At 46.0% G+C, this 20538-nt stretch overlaps 1 protein-coding gene across 6 annotated transcripts in view; it reads right to left on the bottom strand.

Annotated features, from left to right (window-relative positions):
- The window catches only part of XYLB (xylulokinase), a 117241-nt gene that overhangs the window by 59821 nt on the left and 36882 nt on the right, over positions 1–20538 (bottom strand). For all 6 annotated transcript variants that reach the window (XR_013394771.1, XM_028749906.2, XM_077936724.1 and 3 more), the window contains exons 10-15: positions 20051–20132; positions 19347–19387; positions 17882–17997; positions 17324–17439; positions 16711–16784; positions 14764–14860 (exon numbers count right to left, since the gene is read on the bottom strand). Coding sequence is in view for 5 of the 6 variants with exons in the window: in XM_028749906.2 (XP_028605739.2) it covers positions 14764–14860; positions 16711–16784; positions 17324–17439; positions 17882–17997; positions 19347–19387; positions 20051–20132 (526 nt within the window). In the remaining variant the exon portion in view is untranslated. The remainder of the gene's footprint in view (positions 1–14763; positions 14861–16710; positions 16785–17323; positions 17440–17881; positions 17998–19346; positions 19388–20050; positions 20133–20538) is intronic.

Here is a 20538-nt window from a genome sequence, read left to right on the forward strand (position 1 = left end):
ACCAATAAGTTAAAAAATAAATAAATCCCTGGCTGAATTCTTGCATGCAAAAATGTCTCATGCATGTAATCCACTTTTATTGCTCATTAGAGGTGTTAAACATGAATTAAACTGAGTTTGTTGTATCCTTAGGCTAGACTTCACTCTATAACCTTCTGCATGTTGCACTCTGCCCAGAAAACCGGCAACGTGCAAAAGAACCTTTCTGCAAATCGCTGCTATGAAGCCAAACACTGGCCAATCCTGAATGGCAGCCATTGTTATCGCCAGACAATGCGGTCAAATGAGTTGGGGCACTGAAGTCCCACAAGTTCAACAGAACAAAGGGATCCACTGCTACTTTCCATAGCTTTTTTCACCCTATAAGTCTGCAATCCTAACGCCATTCATCCAGGAGTAAGCCCCATTGAACTCAGTGGAAATTCATTCTGAGCAGACATGGTTAGAACTGCCCGACGAAAGCTTTTTGGTTGGAATGGCAAAGGGGATTTGTCTGCCACTGTGCTCTGCCCCAGATCTCCCTCTGCTGAACCAGTCAGACCAGTCCCTTAATAAGATAATGGCATTAGCTGGCCAGTTAAGTACCACCCTTTACATGTTCAAAACGGCTGCTCTGTTGCCACAGAGACTAATGAGAGTAGCCCGCCTTCCCACTCCCCGCACCTAGTTGGAAGCAACATTGCTTTGTAAAGATGGAGAACAATAGGCTAAGTGGGGCTGTGTGCAAGAGAGAGTTTTGACTGGTGCTGGAAGCTGGATACACCGTGGCTTGTCTTGCTCTGCGATGGACCCAAAGCTATGGCTTGGGGATCTCTCTGGAAAGCAAGATCTATTGGGGTGTTGACACTGTGATCCCTTCTATCCTATGCTCAGATACAGTGGTACCTCGGGTTACAGATGCTTCAGGTTACCTAGAAATAGTACCTCGGGTTAAGAACTTTGCTTCAGGATGAGAACAGAAATTGTGTGGCGGTGGTACAGAGGCAGCGGGAAGCCCCATTAGCTAAAGTGGTACCTCAGGTTAAGAACAGTTTCAGGTTAAGAACGGACCTCCGAAACGAATTAAGTTCTTAACCCAAGGTACCACTGTATGTGTAAATAAAACTTCGTATCCTAGACACCACAGTCTCTACTGAGCATCCCTGGAGTCTCATGGCACGCAGGTTGGGGAGCACATAATTTCTGCCTGCACTGTGCGAAGAGTGGGGTTATTGCCACACTCAACGACCATTGTCATGTTGTTCTTTTTTAAAACCTGCTCGTTCTACCAAGAGATGGCTTGTGCACTTGTCTGTGTGTGTATTCTGAAGAGTTATACTGTATTCTGCATTTCTTTTCTTCCTTTTTAAAATACAGAACAAACTCAAGGCCACGAACAATTTGAATAGGATTTTTTTTATATATAAAAAAATGTAAATTTCCACCTGTGTACCGCTTTCCTTTTTGTCTGTTTTCAACACCACAGCAGGTGTCAGACATGATAGCTGGTGTCAAGCTTAAGGAACACAATGAGAACTCGGAGCAAAGAATGGCAAGAGGGAAGCTGGCAACCAGGGCAACATCTCGGCATTGATTGTCTTTGAGAACTGCAAGTCCCTCTGGGCAAAACGAAAAAGAAAAAGCCATCGATTTAATCTGTATGCAATTACAGAGTGGCCTCCTTGCAGAGCTCTTCACCTCATCCAAGGAGGAACAACATTAGTTACGACACAGGTAGACATAACTCTTCAGCAGTGAACACAACAAAAGGTGACAGAAAAGGGTTTTGACAGGTTGTTGCTCACATTTAAGCACAGCTCTTAAAAATGTGAATCTGGGGCCAGAATCAGCTGCACAGGCTGCAAAAGAGGCAGCTCCGCAAAAGATTTTCACGTGGGCACGTAGAAGGCAGAATCATTTTCTGCTGCTCCAGAGGATCAGACTAGATCTAATTTGGGTGATCAGATGCAAAGGAGGGTCAGGGCTCCTACGCCTTTAATAGATGTTCAGAAGACAGAATTCCAGCAAGTGCAGTTTGCCATGCAAGCAAGACCGGGGGTGGGGGGGTTTCCCTGAGAAAACACTGAATCTGGCAACACATCTTTGTTGTTTAGTCGTTTGGTCGTGTCCGACTCTTCATGACCCCATGAACCAGAGACCGCCAGGCACTCCTGTTTTCCACTGCCTCCCACAGTTTGGTCAAACTCATGCTGGTAGATTCGAGAACACTGTCCAACCATCTTGTCCTCTGTCGTCCCCTTCTCCTTGTGCCCTCCATCTTTCCCAGCATCAGGGTCTTTTCCAGGGAGTCTTCTCTTCTCATGAGGTGGCCAAAGTATTGGAGCCTCAGCTTCACGATCTGTCCTTCCAGTGAGCACTCAGGGCTGATTTCCTTCAGTAATGGAGAGGTGTGATCTTCTTGCAGTCCATGGGACTCTCAAGAGTCTCCTCCAGCACCATAATTCAAAAGCATCCATTCTTCAGCGATCAGCCTTCTTTATGGTCCAGCTCTCACTTCCATACATCACTACTGGGAAAACCATAGCTTTAACTATACAGACCTTTGTTGGCAAGGTGATGTCTCTGCTTTTTAAGATGCTGTTTAGGTTTGTCATTGCTTTTCTCCCAAGAAGCATGTGTTTTTTAATTTTGTGACTGCTGTCACCATCTGCAGTGATCATGGAGCCCAAGAAAGTAAAATCTCTCACTGCCTCCATTCCTTCCCCTTCTATTTGCCAGGAGGTGATGGGCCCAGTGGCCATGATCTTAGTTTTTTTGATGTTGAGCTTCAGACCATATTTTGCGCTCTCCTCTTTTACCCTCATTAAAAGGTTCTTTAATTCCTCCTCACTTTCTGCCACCAAGGTTGTGTGCATAACACAGGGTAGGAATAGCCCGTTCATTTCAACTGAGCTTGCCCAGGAGACTGTTCACATGGACTGTGCAAATCTCGTTTAACCTTGCCGGTGATAAAGATGCCACCGAGGCAGCACTTTGCACTGGGTCAATACAGCGTACTGAAGCTATTTATTTATTTAAATAGCCTCCCCTATTCTGAAAGTTCCGGGGACGGCTAACAATGGACTAAAAGCATGTCTAAAATTATATGTTACAAAATGCCATTAGAACAAAATGAATGCCAAAGCACCGGCTCTATAGAGCTTAACCTTGGTACCACAAAGCAGTAACCACTTTGAAAAGCACTGCAATGCTTTTGGGAAATGCTCGTTCTTGGCCCTATCTGCTGATGGCAGAGATAGAACCTGAGACCTTCTGCATGCAAAGCAGAGACTCCACTGCTGGGATACAGCCCTTCGCACTGCAGACGAGGGTCTCATGTGGTCTACAGATCATTCCCTCATTATAAGGGTTCCAGCCTGGCTTTCTCCCCGGAATGAATGCTTCTTTTCTGTCACTGTGTTCGTGTTCAAGCTTTAAAGGCCGCTCTAACTGCAGTCTGGTGCAGCACTGCCCAGACACACGGCAGCGAGAACTGGACTCATGTTAGGAAGAGAAAGTGGGATTTAGAGAAGAGGCATTAGGGATCCAACATTACCGAACAGGTTCGCTCTCGTCACAGCAAGAGCACCAGTTGACATTCCATTCTGCCCAAATGCAAGTTTGCTCCGTCTTTCACTAAGACATGTTGATCAGTTAAAGCAGAGGTCAGCAAACTATTTCAGCAGGGGGCCAGTCCACTGTCCCTCAGACCTTGTGGGGGGGGGCCGGACTATATTGGGGGGGAATGGAATTAATTCCTATGCCCCACAAATAACCCAGAGATGCATTTTAAATAAAAGGACACATTCTACTCATGTAAAAACACGCTGATTCCCAGACTGTCCGCAGGCCGGATTGAGAAGGCGATTGGGCCGGATCTGGGCCCCGGGCCTTAGGTTGCCTACCCATGAGTTAAAAGATATTGCCCGCCTATATTTATGGAGCAAATTCATGGGGCATGTAGTAAGCCTCTGTTTGTAAACCTGTTGGCACACCATAGACAACGGCAGGATTTTTAAAGTCCCCAATACACTTACATTATCAGATTCAAATTTTAAAGGCTGCGAATTCAAACACGGCATTTTATTAGCAGCATGTTACCTCTCTGGAGGCCTGTGGATTTGACCGAAGGAACTGTTGTTCCAGAGTTAAGGGCCAGACTAACAGGGTAGTAGGAGCAAGATGTCAAACATCAAAACAACAGCGTAGCAATCTTGCAATCTGAATATGTGCACAATACAACACCAACACCATCCCAACTACATTAGGTCTACAATATATTTATCCTTCCAGATGGGAAGGAGGTGGATAAACCTAACTGTTATGTACTGAAGTTCTCACCCTGGGCTAGCAGGGGGATACTGTAGATAGTTATGCAAATGAAGGATCAAAAGTGACGTTCAGTGATTGGATAGTTTTAGAAAGTTGTTACAGTAACGTGGTACTGGAGCTCTATATAAGCAGGCTGACTGAGCCCTTCAGTTCAGTTCTGTCCTGGCCTGTGAATAAACAAGAGCTGTTTGAAGAATCGCTGTGTCGTCTGATATGATCACCCACAACCTAACTCTAACATTTTCAAAATGCCATTAAAATGCACTCATTTGAGACACACACAGACCCCAAGCTCCAAAAAGTCTGAAAAAGAACCCTCACTGTAGGCCGCAGTGTGCTCCACAAATATTTTACCAAGCTACGACATCTTGAAACACCACTGTGCCCCAGAATGAACTGCTCAATTGTTATTTGCATTTAACAAGTAGCAGTGTAGGGACAAGTAACAAGTAACAAGTAACAAGTAGGGACGCGGGTGGCGCTGTGGGTAAAAGCCTCAGCGCCTAGGGCTTGCCGATCGAAAGGTCGGCGGTTCGAATCCCTGCGGCGGGGTGCACTCCTGTTGCTCGGTCCCAGCGCCTGCCAACCTAGCAGTTCGAAAGCACCCCCGGGTGCAAGTAGATAAATAGGGACCGCTTTCTAGCGGGAAGGTAAACGGCGTTTCTGTGTGCGGCTCTGGCTCGCCAGATGCAGCTTTGTCACGCTGGCCACGTGACCCGGAAGTGTCTGCGGACAGCGCTGGCCCCCGGCCTCTTGAGTGAGATGGGCGCACAACCCCAGAGTCTGGCAAGACTGGCCCGCACGGGCAGGGGTACCTTTACCTTTACCTTTAAGTAGCAGTGCATCTTTTTAAGGTTGTGTGGAAATCATGGTCTAGATAAGAAGTGTAGAACCTGCCCACCCCACCCCACCCAGAACTCTTAAAGAATTCAAAAGTGAAATTGCTGTTATTCTAACATAATTATGTAACTTGTCCCTAAAATCAGCCCCCACATCCAAGGACTAGAAAGTGGCCAGTGTAACACCTCTTCTTTTTTTAAGGAATACAGAGGGAATCCAGAAAATTATGTCTCTTGCGGGAAAACTGGTGGAAAGCATTATTAAACCCAGGAGTACCTAGCATATAGTAGTACAAATTTTGCTGAAGCATGATCAGCATGGCTTCTGCAAGTACTATCTCACTAACCTTTTCAGAGTTCTTTGAGAGTGTCAGAAAGCATCTAGCTAGAGGTGATCCAGTCGAACTGGTTAGGAAACTGGAAGCCAAGAGTAGGAATAAAAGTACAGTTGTAGAAAAAAAAAAGTACAGATGTAGAAAGTGGAGACCTTCCAAGGGTTGGTTTGGGGACTTGTGCTTTTCAGCGTGTTCACAATGATTTAGGGTTGGGGTGTGTAATAAGGTGACCACAGTTGCTGATGATACCACATTGTTCAGAGTGACTGGAACAAAAAGGGATTGCGTGGAGCTCTGAAAGGATTTCTCCAAACTCAGTGAATGTACAGTAAAATGGCAAATGAAACTCAATGTAAAAAGGTAAAGGGACCCCTGACCATTAGGTCCAGTCGTGAGCGACTCTGGGGTTGCGGCGCTCATCTCGCTTTATTGGCCGAGGGAGCCGGCGTACAGCTTCCGGGTCATGTGGCCAGCATGACTAAGCCACTTCTGGCGAACCAGAGCAGCGCATGGAAACGCCGTTTACCTTCCCACCGGAGCGGTACCTATTTATCTACTTGCACTTTGACGTGCTTTTGAACTGCTAGGTTGGCAGGAGCAGGGACCAAGCAATGGGAGCTCACCCCGTCGTGGGGATTCGAACCGGCAACCTTCTGATTGACGAGTCCTAGGCTCTGTGGTTTAACCCACAGCGCCACCCGCGTCCTCAATATACATTGAGGCAAAAAAATTCCTAATTTCACAGACATACAAATGGATGTCACCACCAGGGAACTAAGGTACTAGCCTTTTACCTGGTTCAGGCTCCCCTGGCTCCCTATTATGGAAATATGTTTTCTTAACTGCCTGCATAAACCTGGCAGCATAGAAAAGTGTCTGGCGTGAGAATATGAGCATGAGAATATGCCCAGAGATTCTCTCTCTCTCCTGAAAGCAAAGGGAAACGTGGTGGTGCCGGGAGAGAAACTGCAGAAAGATTTCAGTTTGGTAGCCACACAGAATCTTCTGTCCTGGATGAGGGATCTGTGTACTTATGGAAACTAAAAAGGGAAAGGGAAAGGAAGATGATTCTTGATAGTAAGGAAATTCATTTTAGAGAACTGCCGGGCGGTAGTTTTACAAAGAAGTCCCTATCAAATCTTGCACTGGAAGCTACTATGATTGCCCTTGCTATCAGTTGTGAGTTTTGAAGCGCTGCCAAATCAACAGCCCTAAAGAGTGATAAAGCAGAATCATTATCTATGGCTTGATGCCTCTCAAATGTCAAGAGCCCCCTGACAACTAATCTAGCAGCCCCGATTGCTTACACTTCAGGGTATTGTTCAAATGTTGGTTCCATGAAACGAGATAAGAAGTCACTGTTGCGTTGGTTCCAGAGAATAAGAACGCAAAAGAGAACGAGATGGTATCCACTGTTGAAGCAGCTTCTGTTGACACAGCAAGAGTTTGCAGGCTTTGTTGAATTACAGAGACATTTTTCTCTCATGGACAGTGGAAAGGTAATGAAGTTTCCAACTGTCAGGGCTCTTGACTGGAAGCACAGTCACGGCAGAGGGCCGAACACCAAGACATCAGCCTTGGGAAGGCAAAGCAAGGGAGGCACTATGTGGATGGACAGGCAGGCGGGCGAGAAGCCTGGAAGCCGCTGGTTTAGTCTGTCAGCAGTTTTGCAGAGACTCCTCACTCAGGCTTGAGGAGCCAGGCCAAGGTCTAAAGACTGAGACGCCTTATGTCACCTGGCAATCCCTGCCTTTGCAAACTGCAGTACCTCCTTCTGGCCACCTACACTGGTGGCGCACAAGTGCAATGTTCACCAAGCCAACAGCTCCCTCTTCTGGTACACTGCCAGAGTGGCGCAGAGTGGAAGGCGTGGATATGTCTGCTAGTGTCCTCCACTCAAGGCTCCCAGAGCCAGAAACGAGATGGTGGTGGTGATGCCAACCTTCAAATCCTAGTTACCTTCAGAGTTAGGTTAAGGACCAAATTCAAAAGGCATACGTGTTAGGTGCTGAGCCATTCTTGGGCTCCACATATTTCTGGTCCAAAGGCCAAGCTTCTGTATGCTTGGGTCCATTGCCGCTACTGTACTGTCACGCGATATGAAGCCACAGGGCTGGTCTCACCATGCACAGCTTTCACACGGGCTTTGCCCGCATTGTGCAATCATCCATTTTGGTGTCTGGTAGACAACGAAGGCTCTTGGAAATCTCAGCTTTCTTTCCTTTTCTTTTTTCCAAAAAAACCCAACAATAAAGCAATTCTCTGGGCCTTATGGCTTCCAAGATAAGCCTGAAAATATGTGGGCAGCATCTCACAGAAACTGAGAGGTGGACTGAGCAGAATCGCAGTCCAAGAGGTGGGTCTCCTGTGACGTGGATGTAAAAGCTCCACGACTCTTTGTCGGGACAAATAGAATAAATTATGCTAAACAAGCAAAAGACGACATATTTGCATAAGATATTCAGGGTGCAAAATTTTCTCAGCATAGATACTGGGTTGCCTTGGTGAGGTTTTTTTTTTTTAAAGAAAAAAAGTGAGCTCCCACAATGGATTGAGCTGCGAGAACTTTTGAAAAACTCAAGCACAGAGAAGACACAGGGCCACAGGCCATATATAGATACCAGGTTGCCTAATTGCAAAACTGAGACACGCATTTTGCAAAACGGGAGGTGGGGGGGGCAATTAGTTTATGTGGGGAAAATGGGAAGTTGGGGGTAATGAAATACAAATTGTTCCCTTTACCACCACAGAGTGTATAAATTAAAAAGGGCTGTGTTTGCTTTTTTTTCTTTCTTTGTCTTTCTTATTTTCTTTTTCTTTTTCTTTTATACTTTCATTGCTTCCCTGCCCTTAAGTCAACAACCTTTAACAGGATACAGGGCGTTCCTAGAGGATTTTCCTTGAAATTTGATTAAAACACATACAGAAGAAAACAGTAACTGAAAAAGACCTGTAAGTTCTATATCATGCCAGGAAACCTGAACTAAACTTTTGTCACATAGTCCAACAGGAGTCTTTGTACTATAAGGCAGGGCTGAGTCAGATAAAATTAATCTAATTGTTAAGATAAAACTGCCATGAGGCGGGATCGACTGCCCTCTCCTGGAGAGAGAGAACAAAATCAGGTTTTTTTTTAGGTGAGCTTGTGAGAAGCTGCGTGCAGTGTTTTTTGGATTCTATTCCTATAGCAATGAGTAATAATATTTAGATTTTAAAACTGCACATGTCTGCTTAGAAGAAAGATACAGCAACCCTTGTCTGTCACCCTGAAATGTATATATCATTATGCAGCAGTTTTTGTATATGCTGTAAACCGCCCAGAGTGGCTGGGGAAACCCAACCAGATGAGCAGGGTATAAGCAATATAATAATAATAATAATAATAATAATAATAATAATAATAATAATAATAATATATCGGACATTCCTATTTTCACTGGAAAAACGTTGGAGGGTATGCATTTTGTTCTTGCTTTCTGTCAATTTATCTATCTACCTTAAGTTAAAGGTAAAGGGACCCCTGACCGTTAGGTCCAGTCGTGGCTGACTCGGGGGTTGCGGCTCTCATCTCGCTTTATTGGCCGAGGGAGCCGGTGTACAGCTTCCGGGTCATGTGGCCAGCAGAACTAAGCCGCTTCTGGCGAACCAGAGCAGCGCACGGAAACGCCGTTTACCTTCCCTCCGGAGTGGTACCTATTTATCTACTTGCCCTTTGACGTGCTTTTGCTAGGTTGGCTGGAGCAGGGACCAAGCAACAGGAGCTCACCCCATTGTGGGGATTCGAACCGCCGACCTTCTGATCGGCAAGCCCTAGGCTCTGTGGTTTAACCCACAGTGCCACCCGCGTCCTATCTACCTTACCCATCTCTTTATTCCACTCCAGAGTGACCAAGAGACAAGACGTAGGGAGAAGGAGCTATGCGGCTATAACACGACTGTTTGCAGATTGTGAGCAGGCTTCTCCATGGCTCTCATTCATTTCTAAGGAACTAAGGAAATAAACAGCAGCTGGGCCATCTTTTCAGGGAGAGGGACTGTGGGGTGTTCTCTGGGCAAGGAAAGCGAGGTCAAGCGTTAAGCTTCTGAGACCTTGCTGTTTTCTGGGAATCTCTGCAGGTCAGAGACCTCTGGGTCCTTTGTGCACTTGGAGACCTTGCCCAGAACACGAGGCAAGGCCTAGCGAGGATTAGATAATTACCTGCAACAAAACTCCTAAATATTTTAGTTTTTACTTCTTCAAACTTCAGGACTACCCCCAGATCTGCTAATGGCTTCCTCGTCTGCAGAGGGGGTGCCATTTTGGCTACATTAGAAATGGCACTGCTACCTGAGCATCAGAAATAGAAGGAATGCTTCTTTAGCACCAGAGATTAACTATTTCTGCTCGAGGCTCAGGCAGTCTTGGTGTTGCAGAGTGCCTTCCATCAGCTTTGGCTGGTGCCCTAGCTGCCCCCTCTCATGGCAGGGATAACCTAACTTCTGTCGTCCAGGCTCTGCTAACCTCTAGGTTTGATTACTGCAACACGTTATACATAGGGCTGCCTCTGAAGATGGCTCGGAAAATTCAGCTAGTGCAGAATGCTCTCCCGGCAGAACCATCTGCCAATTTGTTTCCGGGCCCAGTTCAAAGTGCTGGTTTTGACCTATAAAGCCTTAAACGGCTGAGGACCGCAATACCTCAAAGACTGTCTCTCCCTGTATGAACCAACCCAGACCCTGCAGTCATCATATGAGGCCCTTCTTTGTGTGTCTCCTCCATGAGAAGTCCGCAGGGTGGCAACACAAGAAAAGGCTATTTCTGTGGTGGTTCCCCACTTGCTGAATGCTCTCCCCAGGGAGACTCACCTGGTGCCTTTGATACATAGCCAGTGGCGTAGCGTGGAGGGTGCAGGGGGGGCTGGCCGCACCGGGCGCAACATCTGGGGGGGGCGCACTCGCACTCGCAGCTCTCTGCCCCTACTTAAAAGTGCTAAAATCCACGGGTTAGGGGGCGCAAATTACTTGCCTTGCCCCGGGTGCTGACAACCCACGCTACGCCATTGTACATAGCATTATGTGCCAGACAAAACCATTCCTCGTCTCCCAGGCTTTTGGCAATTAAACAATCTATGGCCTTTTATACTGGAGGTGCGTGTTTCTTGTTTTTGTTTGTTGCTTTGCTATGCATTTTTTGCATTTTCATACAGGCAACTCCCCATTTGCACGGGGGTTGCGTACCGGGCCATCTGCCCCCGCCCCATTCGCCCCCTTCCGGCGTCAAAAACGGTGTGCACATTGGCAGTCAGGAGTCAATCAAATGCTTGTGAAATGGTCATTGCCTGTGTCATGAACTACCCTATGTTCCTCGGATGAAGAGTCGCATAGAAATTTAATAACTAATAATTATCATTATTATTGCTATTAAGCATTTTAATAAAGGTAAAGGGACCCCTGACCAGTCATGACCGACTCTGGGGTTGCGGCGCTCATCTCGCTTTATTGGCCGAAGGAACCGGCGTACAACTTCCAGGTCATGTGGCCAGCATGATTAAGCCGCTTCTGGCAAACCAGAGCAGCGCATGGAAACGCCGTTTACCTTCCCACCGGAGTGGTACCTATTTATCTACTTGCACTTTGACGTGCTTTCGAACTGCTAGGTTGGCAGGAGCAGGGACCGAGCAACGGGAGCTCACCCCGTGGCGGGGATTCGAACCGTCGACCTTCTGATCGGCAAGTCCTAGGCTTTGTGGTTTAACCCACAGTGCCACCCACGTCCCTAAGCATTTTAATAACTCCCTGTAAATAAAACCCTTAAGAATTGGGGTTATAATATACAGTCACACCTTAGATCCTGAACGCTTTGGTACTTGGAGCTTCCCGCAGCCAATCGGAAGCCGTGCCTTAGTTTCTGAATGTTTTGGAAGTCGAACAGACTTCCAGAACGGATTCTGTTCGACTTCCGAGGTACGACTGCACATTGATATCTCAGTTCAGCTGCAAGAATCAAGCATACAGCTAACACAGAAGAAGAAGGGGCTGCACCACTCACAGGCCTCTATGGCTAGGTCACTTCAGAAAAGCAGAATGAGGAGGGGGGCGTTTGCAAGACTGGCTCCCCCACCATGCTGACTTCACTACCATACCCCGCTCCACCCCAGTACACTGCAGTGATTCAGCCAGAGGTATATCAGGTGAGCAGCGCAAATCCACCCCACTGCCCGCTGCTGTAGCTACCATTTTTAAACTTGCAAAGCCTCTAGGATACAATCGACCGAGAATTCTCCCCTAAAATGAATAAGAGCAACGCAACATCAGAGCAGTTGTGTTCCTGTACCAGTTCCATTCATTTCCATCGGGCATGCTAAGGAGAACTTCATGGTGAAGTCCATTTCAGCAGATGCTGCCACAGAGAACAAAGAAAAGGCCTGAAGAAAGACCACTCCTTTCACTTTTTCTTTTTGCTATGCATTCACAAAGGAACCGCCAGTGACTGAACACAGATCTAAGGATAAAGCCACAGTAAGAACGAGAATTTAGGAAAATATCAAACACACCAGTTTCACTTTTTAATGCTTGACGTTATACTACGTGATAGCAAGGCGCAGGCACGCGTGTAGTTTTATAAAAGCCAACATTTCATCTTAATTGCAAGAGACCTGGGCTTCATGCAAATCTATATGCACATTTTGGAGACGACAAACACCAAATTAGCAGATGTTTCCAGACTGGAGAGCAGGCTTGAAAACAAGCTCTCTTTCCAACAGAGCAACCTTGATTGTTTTCACAAAGGTATGATTTCAGGCAAACATGAAACGTGAGGCACATGCATCACTTAACAGCAGGCGTTGCCACAACAGAAACTAGAGCACAGGAACTGAGCCTCTGTTTCCAGGACTCAAATACTAAATTATAAAGTGCGCTTTTCCCCAACTACAGTGTTATGTACTGAGTTGAATAGGATCCAAAATGCAGCAGTCTGATTGGTCCTAGAACAATAGGATCCAGAATGCAGCAGTCTGATTGGTCCGCAGGAGCCACCCAATCCAACTCTGGGTGGAAGTGAATCCGCAACCTGATTGGCCTACAGGAGAATCCCAGAATTAGCCAATCACGTGGGGCCCATTGTGTAAATAATGTATATAAAGCAGACATTTCGGGGGAACTTCCATTCCTCACTACTCTGAGCTAAATAAAGAGCATGAAATCCACACTCGACTCTGAGTATATTTCATACAGATATTAGAAGCAATAACAGCATGGATCGCTTTCCCCTAAAACTGCTTCCCCAATGGTACCTGCTGCAATGCCCCCTACTGCTTAAAACATGGATTTCTCTTAGTCTAACCTTCTCCCCTAGCTTTCCATGTGCAGAGATGCGTAGCACTGGGGAGCATTTATTCATGCACTCCACTCGCACTCGCTACCAGCAGTCTAAACCAATACAATACGGTCCCAGAAGACCCAGACTATGTTCTTTTTTTCTGCACTTTCAAATCTGCTCAGAAACATAACAGTTGTTTGTTACTTGCCCATAGTCATACAAAGAGTCAGTAGAAGACCCAAGAATCAATAAGCTCAGGGCACACAGATACCCTCGCCAGCTTGGCAGTGCAAGAGTGAATCCGACCCCTTTCCTTCTGGCAAGCACACAGTAAGAGCCCCGTGTGGAGTGCTGGGGCCATGTGGCACCATGTGGCACTGGCGAGAGCCAGTGTGGTGTAGTGGTTAAGAGCAGTGGACTTGTAATCTGGTGAACCGGGTTCAATTCCCTGCTCCTCCACATGCAGCTGCTGGGTGACCTTGGGCTAGTCACACTTCTCTGAAGTCTCCCAGTCTCACTCACCTCACAGAGTGTTTGTTGTGGGGGAGAAAGGTAAAGGAAATTGTTAGCCGCTTTGGGACTCCTTAGGGTAGTGATAAAGCGGGATATCAAATCCAAACTACTCTTTGCCTTTGTCCGAGGGAAGGGAGCCAGAGGCTGGCCTTGGGGGACAGGCCAGTGTTGTCCACAGGCGGCGGTGGCAGCCTTAGAAATTGCCCCATAACCAGGATCAAGAGGAAGGAGATACAGAAGCCACTCTTGTTGCTCCTGCCCAACCTCAAGACCAGCAGATCTAGCAAGGCCAACAGTTCTGATGGGCCCTTCAAGTGGTGGCGGCAGCCCAAACGAAACCAGCAGTCCAATCAGAACAAGCCAGCGATCCTGAGCAGCTCCACCAATCCCTACAGCCGCTGTACAGCTGGTGGCATCCTTGCCAAAGTTAGTTGCCGCTGGTGGCAAGGCTGCAGCTGCCGAAGTGGCAACTGCTGGAGCTTCTCTGGGGACAGAGTGGTTTGCCGCTGCCAAAGCAGGCAGGCTCCGCCAATGCAATCAGCTCTGGTGGCTTATAGGCTCGGCTCAACCTCAGCCTCCTGTTAGACTTCCATGGCTCCCCCTTGCCTCCTCGGAACGATGCCAAAATCAAGGGAATGAAGGCGCACATTCAGTTGAGTTGGGTTGAGGTTTGGGAGTTGAAGAAGGAAGAGGGAGGTTTAGGTGTGGGTTGGTAAAGTTGTATTGTGAGAGAGTGAGGGGAATTGTTAGGTGGAGTCAGATAGATAGTTGGAATAATCAGTTTGGAGTTGTTAGGAACTAAGAATAAGAAACTAACAAGAGAAAAATCAACTGAAACCATAAGCTTGTTCCTGCATTTAAAAATAAACTTGATTATTTGTTTATGTTAACAACTGACTGGACTCCGTGTGTCCCCATGAGATACAGGGTGGTGGCAGAGGAAAAAGCAATCGCAGTGGCGGCACAGGGTCAAGAGACCGTCAAACGTCCGGGGGCCCTGTGTGTGATCGCCACACCGGGACTTAGCGCAATGCACAAAGAGCCAGAATGTAGCCATCAGTCACCCACAACTTCCAGGGACACCGATGCAATCACACAATATGGCGGGGAAGACTAAAAGGAAGAAGGCCACCCAAACTACACTTTCAACTGTCTGTAGATCCAAGCGATCCACTTTTTCCATTTCAGCACCCCTTCTCTCAGGCAGGATATTTCATTTCAGATCCAGTGTTTAGAAAAGGAAAAACTCTGAGGAAGCTTTCTCTAGCCCAGACTCAAACTATTGACCCACAGGGACCCTTCAGCATGGCAGGACTCCTCAGAGCTGGGCAGTTGTGCTCTTTTTGATCCAGATCGGCCTGGGGGGGCGGGGAATGCAGGAATGTGCATCCAACTATTCAAACAGGACTTATCAGCTTAATGCAGCATTCTTTTAGCTCTCTTGTCATGCCATAGACACACTCACGGATTGTATATCCCAGCTTTTCAGCATGAATCCTTTTGGCCATGAACTGCCCTTCAATCAAGGCCCGTATCTCCAGTTCCTTGGGAAATGTTGAGACCTGTAAAGAAAGAAAAACAGATTTATATCCATGCGTCCAATGCAGTAAGAGAGGCTACTTTAAAACCATGCACACCAAATGCCCGGTTTATGATACGTCAAAGTTGCCTTCGCCTTCTGAGTCTGTACTTAGTCAGAGCTACTTTGCCTTCCCGCAGCATCATGACAACCCCAATTCAGCTCATAATCTTGTCCTGGCTGATATTCCTCAATCCTGAAATCAAGGCTTGATGAAATATTTCCAGCGCAACTGCTAACTTTGTTTCTGTATTTTCTCCTTCATATGTAAAGGACGTTTTGAAGCTCGCTTACATAACATTTTTGTTGGAGGGGTGGAGTGCAGAAAGCAGTAAAGGTAAAGGTAAAGGGACCCCTGACCATTAGGTCCAGTCGTGTCCAACTCTGGGGTTGTGGCGCTCATCTCGCTTTACTGGCCGATGGACCCAGCGTACAGCTTCCGGGTCCTGTGGCCAGCATGACTAAGCCTCTTCTGGCGAACCAGAGCAGCGCACGGAAACGCTGTTTACCTTCCGCCAGAGCAGTACCTATTTATCTACTTCACTTTGACGTGCTTTCAAACTGCTAGGTTGGCAGGAGCAGGGACCGAGCAACAGGAGCTCACCCCGTCGCAGGGATTCGAACCGCCGACCTTCCGATCGGCAAGTCCTAGGCTCTGTGGTTTAACCCACAGTGCCACCCGCGTCCCGCAGAAAGCAGAGCCACGGATAAATTCACCAGCAGAAATTTGTCTTCCTGCTGTCTGATTAAAACTAACCCTGCGGTGCTGTCACTTCCCTTCGTAACAGTGAAATCCTTTGCATCTCTACCCAGAAGCAAGCTCCAATGAGTTCAGTGGGGCTTACTCCCAGGTAAGTGTGCTTGGGATTGCAGCCTAATTCAGTGAGGCGTGGAATCTTTTTTTCTCTGTCCCATGGACACTGTTTAAATAAGGAAGCTTGTATCACAAATATTGACAAACTCCCCAATGGTCCGGCACATTGTTTTGTTTTACTGCACTGATGGCTGCAGACCAAAGTTCTCACACTAGGAAGCATGTGGATGTGGTGGGACTTCCTCCCAAGGATCACTGCTAGAAAACAAGTGTTTAAAGTGCTTTGTAACCTTTATTTATATTTGTGACAAGCATGTGAGGTTCGGCTGTGGTTACTATCTCTCGTTTTAAAAATGGAAAGCTGTGGTACAGACAAGAGTATCTAGCCCAAAGCCATTGCTATTGAAATCAGGGGCTGAGGAGGGATTTGATTCAAAATATCCCATGGACAAAATATCCCAGGGACGTGGGTGGCGCTGTGGTCTAAACCACAGAGCCTAGGGCTTGTCAATCAGAAGGTCGGCAGTTCGAATCCCCACAACGGGGTGAGCTCCCGTTGTTCGATCCCAGCTCCTGCCCACCTAGCAGTTCGAAAGCACATCAAGTGCAAGTAGATAAATAGGTACCGCTTCGGCGGGAAGGTAAATGGCGTTTTTGTGTGCTGCTCTGGTTCGCCAGAAGCGGCTTAGTCATGCTGGCCACATGACCCGGAAGCTGTCTGCAGACAAACGCCAGCTCCCTTGGCCTATAGAGCGAGATGAGCATGCAACCCCAGAGTCATCCGCGACTGGACCTAACGGTCAGGGGTACCTTGACCTGGACAAACTTGACGTGCCATACATTCTAGGGAAGTGAAAAGCTTGATATCTGTTTTGGTTGCTATTGCCTGGTTATGAATTTTGGAGCATGCAAAGTTGTGACACGTGTTGAGGAAGGGTTTGTATGTCGAAGTGTTGCCCTGGCTGGAATTCAATTATGCTTCAAGTAACCCTTAAAAAAAGATGTGAGGTTGATCTTACTCTGTTGTTGTGTGTGTTGAATCGGTGAATTCCCACGGTCTCCGGTATAATCTCCATCACATCAAAATAAAAGCCTAAATGGAAAGTTAAAAATATTACCACATTTGTGTTTTGTAACAACAATCTTTAACCTAAATATATATATATATTATGACAACAATAAGTAGCAGAATGATTTACACTTTGTGTTTGGGCATTACATGTTCAAGCCTTTACATGTTGCTTCCTCTCTCCCTTCCTTCTTCCCCCTCCCTCCTCCCCTCATATGTTCTGGTTAAATAGATATTTCTTGGTTTCTGGTAAACCACGGTCTTCCATTACATCTTAACCAGCAAACAAGGGCATGCACTGGTCCTGGAACCCACAGTTATAAACCAGAGTTTGACTGTGACTTGCAAGGGAAGAATCACTGCCTTTTTCTGACGGTGATTTCTATGTCTCTTCCAGTGGCTACTGGTAGTCTGCTGAAGCCAGTGTGTCTGATGGCAGTTAACAGAAGATTGTGTTGCTCTTCTGGTAGATGAGCAGGTCATTGATGCACAAGGGTCCAGTGGAGCAGATGCTAAAGCATCCAATCAAACCTTGATACTTCCCTCTTTTCAAAGACACATACCCACATTTCCATCATTTCCAACAGCCGTAGACACAAGCGCTTTGGAAAATTCCTCCCATGAGCCAGAGGCATGCTCATCTCGAATCTTCTCTCTCATCAAAGAACCATTCTTATAACTAAAGTAAATTATAAAGCTAAAGTTATAAAATGCCAGTCGAATCTCGCAACAGATCCGATCAAAATTTGAAAGTTACATCATCGTTTTGTTGGGGGTCTGGAAATCATAGCACAACGCAAGTCTTCTGAAATGGAAATCCTATGTAACTCAGTCCTGTTGAAGCTGGTAGGACTTACTTTTTGCATGTCTGACCTACCAATTAAAAGAAATCTGTCTGAAAAGGCTTGTGGGCTCCTGGAATCAAGAGGTGCTGTCAGGCCCAAAAGATCTAATTGTGTAACCAAAGCTTATTTTAGCTGGGGACACACCTCGTAAAAAAGAGATCACTGGACCTACTCCAGTGCTCAAATAGAGTAGACAGGATTATAGGAAACAGGCCATTGGCCCAACTCCAAATAAACACAGTAATCATACGTGAAACAATATATAAACTTTGTTACCACAGCATGGCCATGTAGGCTTGTGAATCAACTGGACTGCAGAGGATGTGACCTTCTAAAGCAGCTTTTGGCTCTTTAATCCAGAGAAACAATGTATCACTAGTGCCAAGGCTAATCTGCGAGAGGAAATAATTGAGGTGTTAGTGCACAACGTGCATGAAAAGCAATGCAGAAATGAAATTAAACCCATTTGTTTGTAGTACTAATTATCTTTGAATTGCACATTAAGGCAATTGCATTCTTGAGGTATCAGCTTGGCTTGTCACCTTTGCGTGAAGCATAGTGCAGAAGGAAGTGAAAGGAAATCTATGGATTTATTAGGGTAAATTCTCACACATGCATAATCGTCACTGAACAACTGTGACATACAGTGATGACTTGCGTGCGTGAAACAGCCGCCACAGAATCCTAAGCCTTCCTAGCTCCCGACTTCACTCTAACCAATACCTTTTAACAAAGCTTGTTTATGCATTCAAGCAGAGAGTCGTTTCACTAGGTTGGTTAATCAACTTTCTTTCTACATCATCTCAATCCATTCCGAAAACCTTCTCAACAGAAATGGAATCTATCTCAGACCAGCAAAGGGTAATCAATGCACATGTCCTATGCTTTTTAGGGCACACAATCCAGTCAAAATTAAGCATTTTAAGCACCGCTGACCTTAATGGGGAAATATTTAAGGACATGCATAACAGGATTCCCATGCTTTTTAAAATTCAGAGGTAAATCCCACTACGTAAGGATTTACCTCAAGACCACATAACACCGGTCTTGAAAGACCTACATTGGCTCCCAGTATGTTTCCGAGCACAATTCAAAGTGTTGGTGCTGACTTTTAAAGCCCTAAACAGCCTTGGTCCTGTATACCTGAAGGAGCGTCTCCACCCCCATCGTCCAGCTCGGACACTGAGGTCCAGCGCCGAGGGCCTTCTGGCGGTTCCCTCACTTCAAGAAGGAAAGTTACAGGGAACCAGGCAGAGGGCCTTTTTGGTAGTGGCGCCCACCCTGTGGAATGCCCTCCCATCAGATGTCAAAGAAATTAACAACTATCCGACTTTTAGAAGGCATCTGAAAGCAGTCCTGTTTAGGGAATCTTGTAATATCTGATGGATTATTGTATTTTTATGTTTTGCTGGAAGCCGCCCAGAGTGGCTGGAGAAACCCAGCCAGATGGGCAGGTATAAATAGTAAATTATTATTATTTTATTATTATTATTATTATTATTATTATTATTATTATTATTATTATTATTACATTCCATGGATCTTATTCCAAAGTAACTATGATAAGGATTGTAGCCTTATCTTCCACTTAAATCAACAGAACCTGAAGGTGATATTTCAAATGTATTTTCAAAATATGTCGAACACCAAAATGTACAATGTAGAACTGCTGCTCAAGGCAACTACCCCCTACAGCACTGGATTAGCAGTATGAGCAAAGCATGAATACATCAACACTTACTGCAATGTCCCCTTCTCTAAGTCTCATTGCTGCCATGGATGCTGAAAATGCAAGCAAGAGAGTCCTGTGAAATTATGAGATCAGCCTTTGTATCAGATACAGTGGTGCCCCGCAAGACGAATGCCTCGCAAGACGGAAAACCCGCTAGACGAAAGGGTTTTCCGTTTTGGAGGTGCTTCGCAAAACGAATTTCCTATGGGCTTGCTTCGCTAGACGAAAATGTCTTGCGAGTTCCTGCAGGGTTTTTTTCCTCCCCCCCCCCCCTTTTCCCCAAGCCGCTAAGCCGCTTATCAGCTGATCCGCTAAGCCGCTAAGCCACTAATAGCACTAATCCGCTAAGCCGCTAATGGGCTTGCTTCGCAAGACGAAAAAACCGCAAGACGAAGAGACTCGCGGAACGGATTCTTTTCGTCTTCTGAGGCACCACTGTACTAGGACATCCTGCACAATAGATACAACTGAATAGATAGGCGCACCTTAATTCCATCAAAATAAATGGGACTGAAGCTGTTAATTGTGCAACTAAGTCCCATTGTTCTTCATAAGACTTAACTTCACCTTTCTTTTTCTGGATGGCTGCAATCCAGGCACAGAAACCATTGCAGCCTCTTTAGAATAATCATAAGGGACCTAGAAAAAATTAGACAAGGGATAGAATCACGGAGAGACTCAGAATTCTACCAAGCGAATGTTGACTTTCTTACCTGGATTGTCTCCAGTAAATGCAACGACTTTGCAGCCAGAATTAAACCCAAAGCGCTGGGTGTGGTAGGGTGAAACACAACCCTAAAATGGGGGGAAAGAGTACAATATGAAAGGTTTTTGGTTTAAGAGCACCATAACCCTTTTGCATCAAGCATATGACACTTTAAGAAAAACATCTAGCTTCTTCTACAGAAGATCCACAAAAGTCTAAGAGAGAGCTGCAAAAGATGAATCCAGCAGCCACAGTCTACTATTTTGTTACAGAGAGACTAAAAATTCTACCAGCATTATTTTTTGTAACCTAACGTTTTTACAGTACACTCGCAAGTACCTGTTCCTGAAATAATCTGCCACATCAGTTTCAAGCAAGAGCAAGTAGCCATTTAAAGTCCGATGGCAGACTCTCTTTCACTCTAAAACAGCATTCGCAATACTTGTAGATCACATAACATATACAACCAAATTTTGCAGCTATCGATTAATTTCT

The sequence above is a fragment of the Podarcis muralis genome, chromosome 12 (assembly GCF_964188315.1).
Source record: "Podarcis muralis chromosome 12, rPodMur119.hap1.1, whole genome shotgun sequence".
Lineage (NCBI taxonomy): Eukaryota > Metazoa > Chordata > Lepidosauria > Squamata > Lacertidae > Podarcis > Podarcis muralis.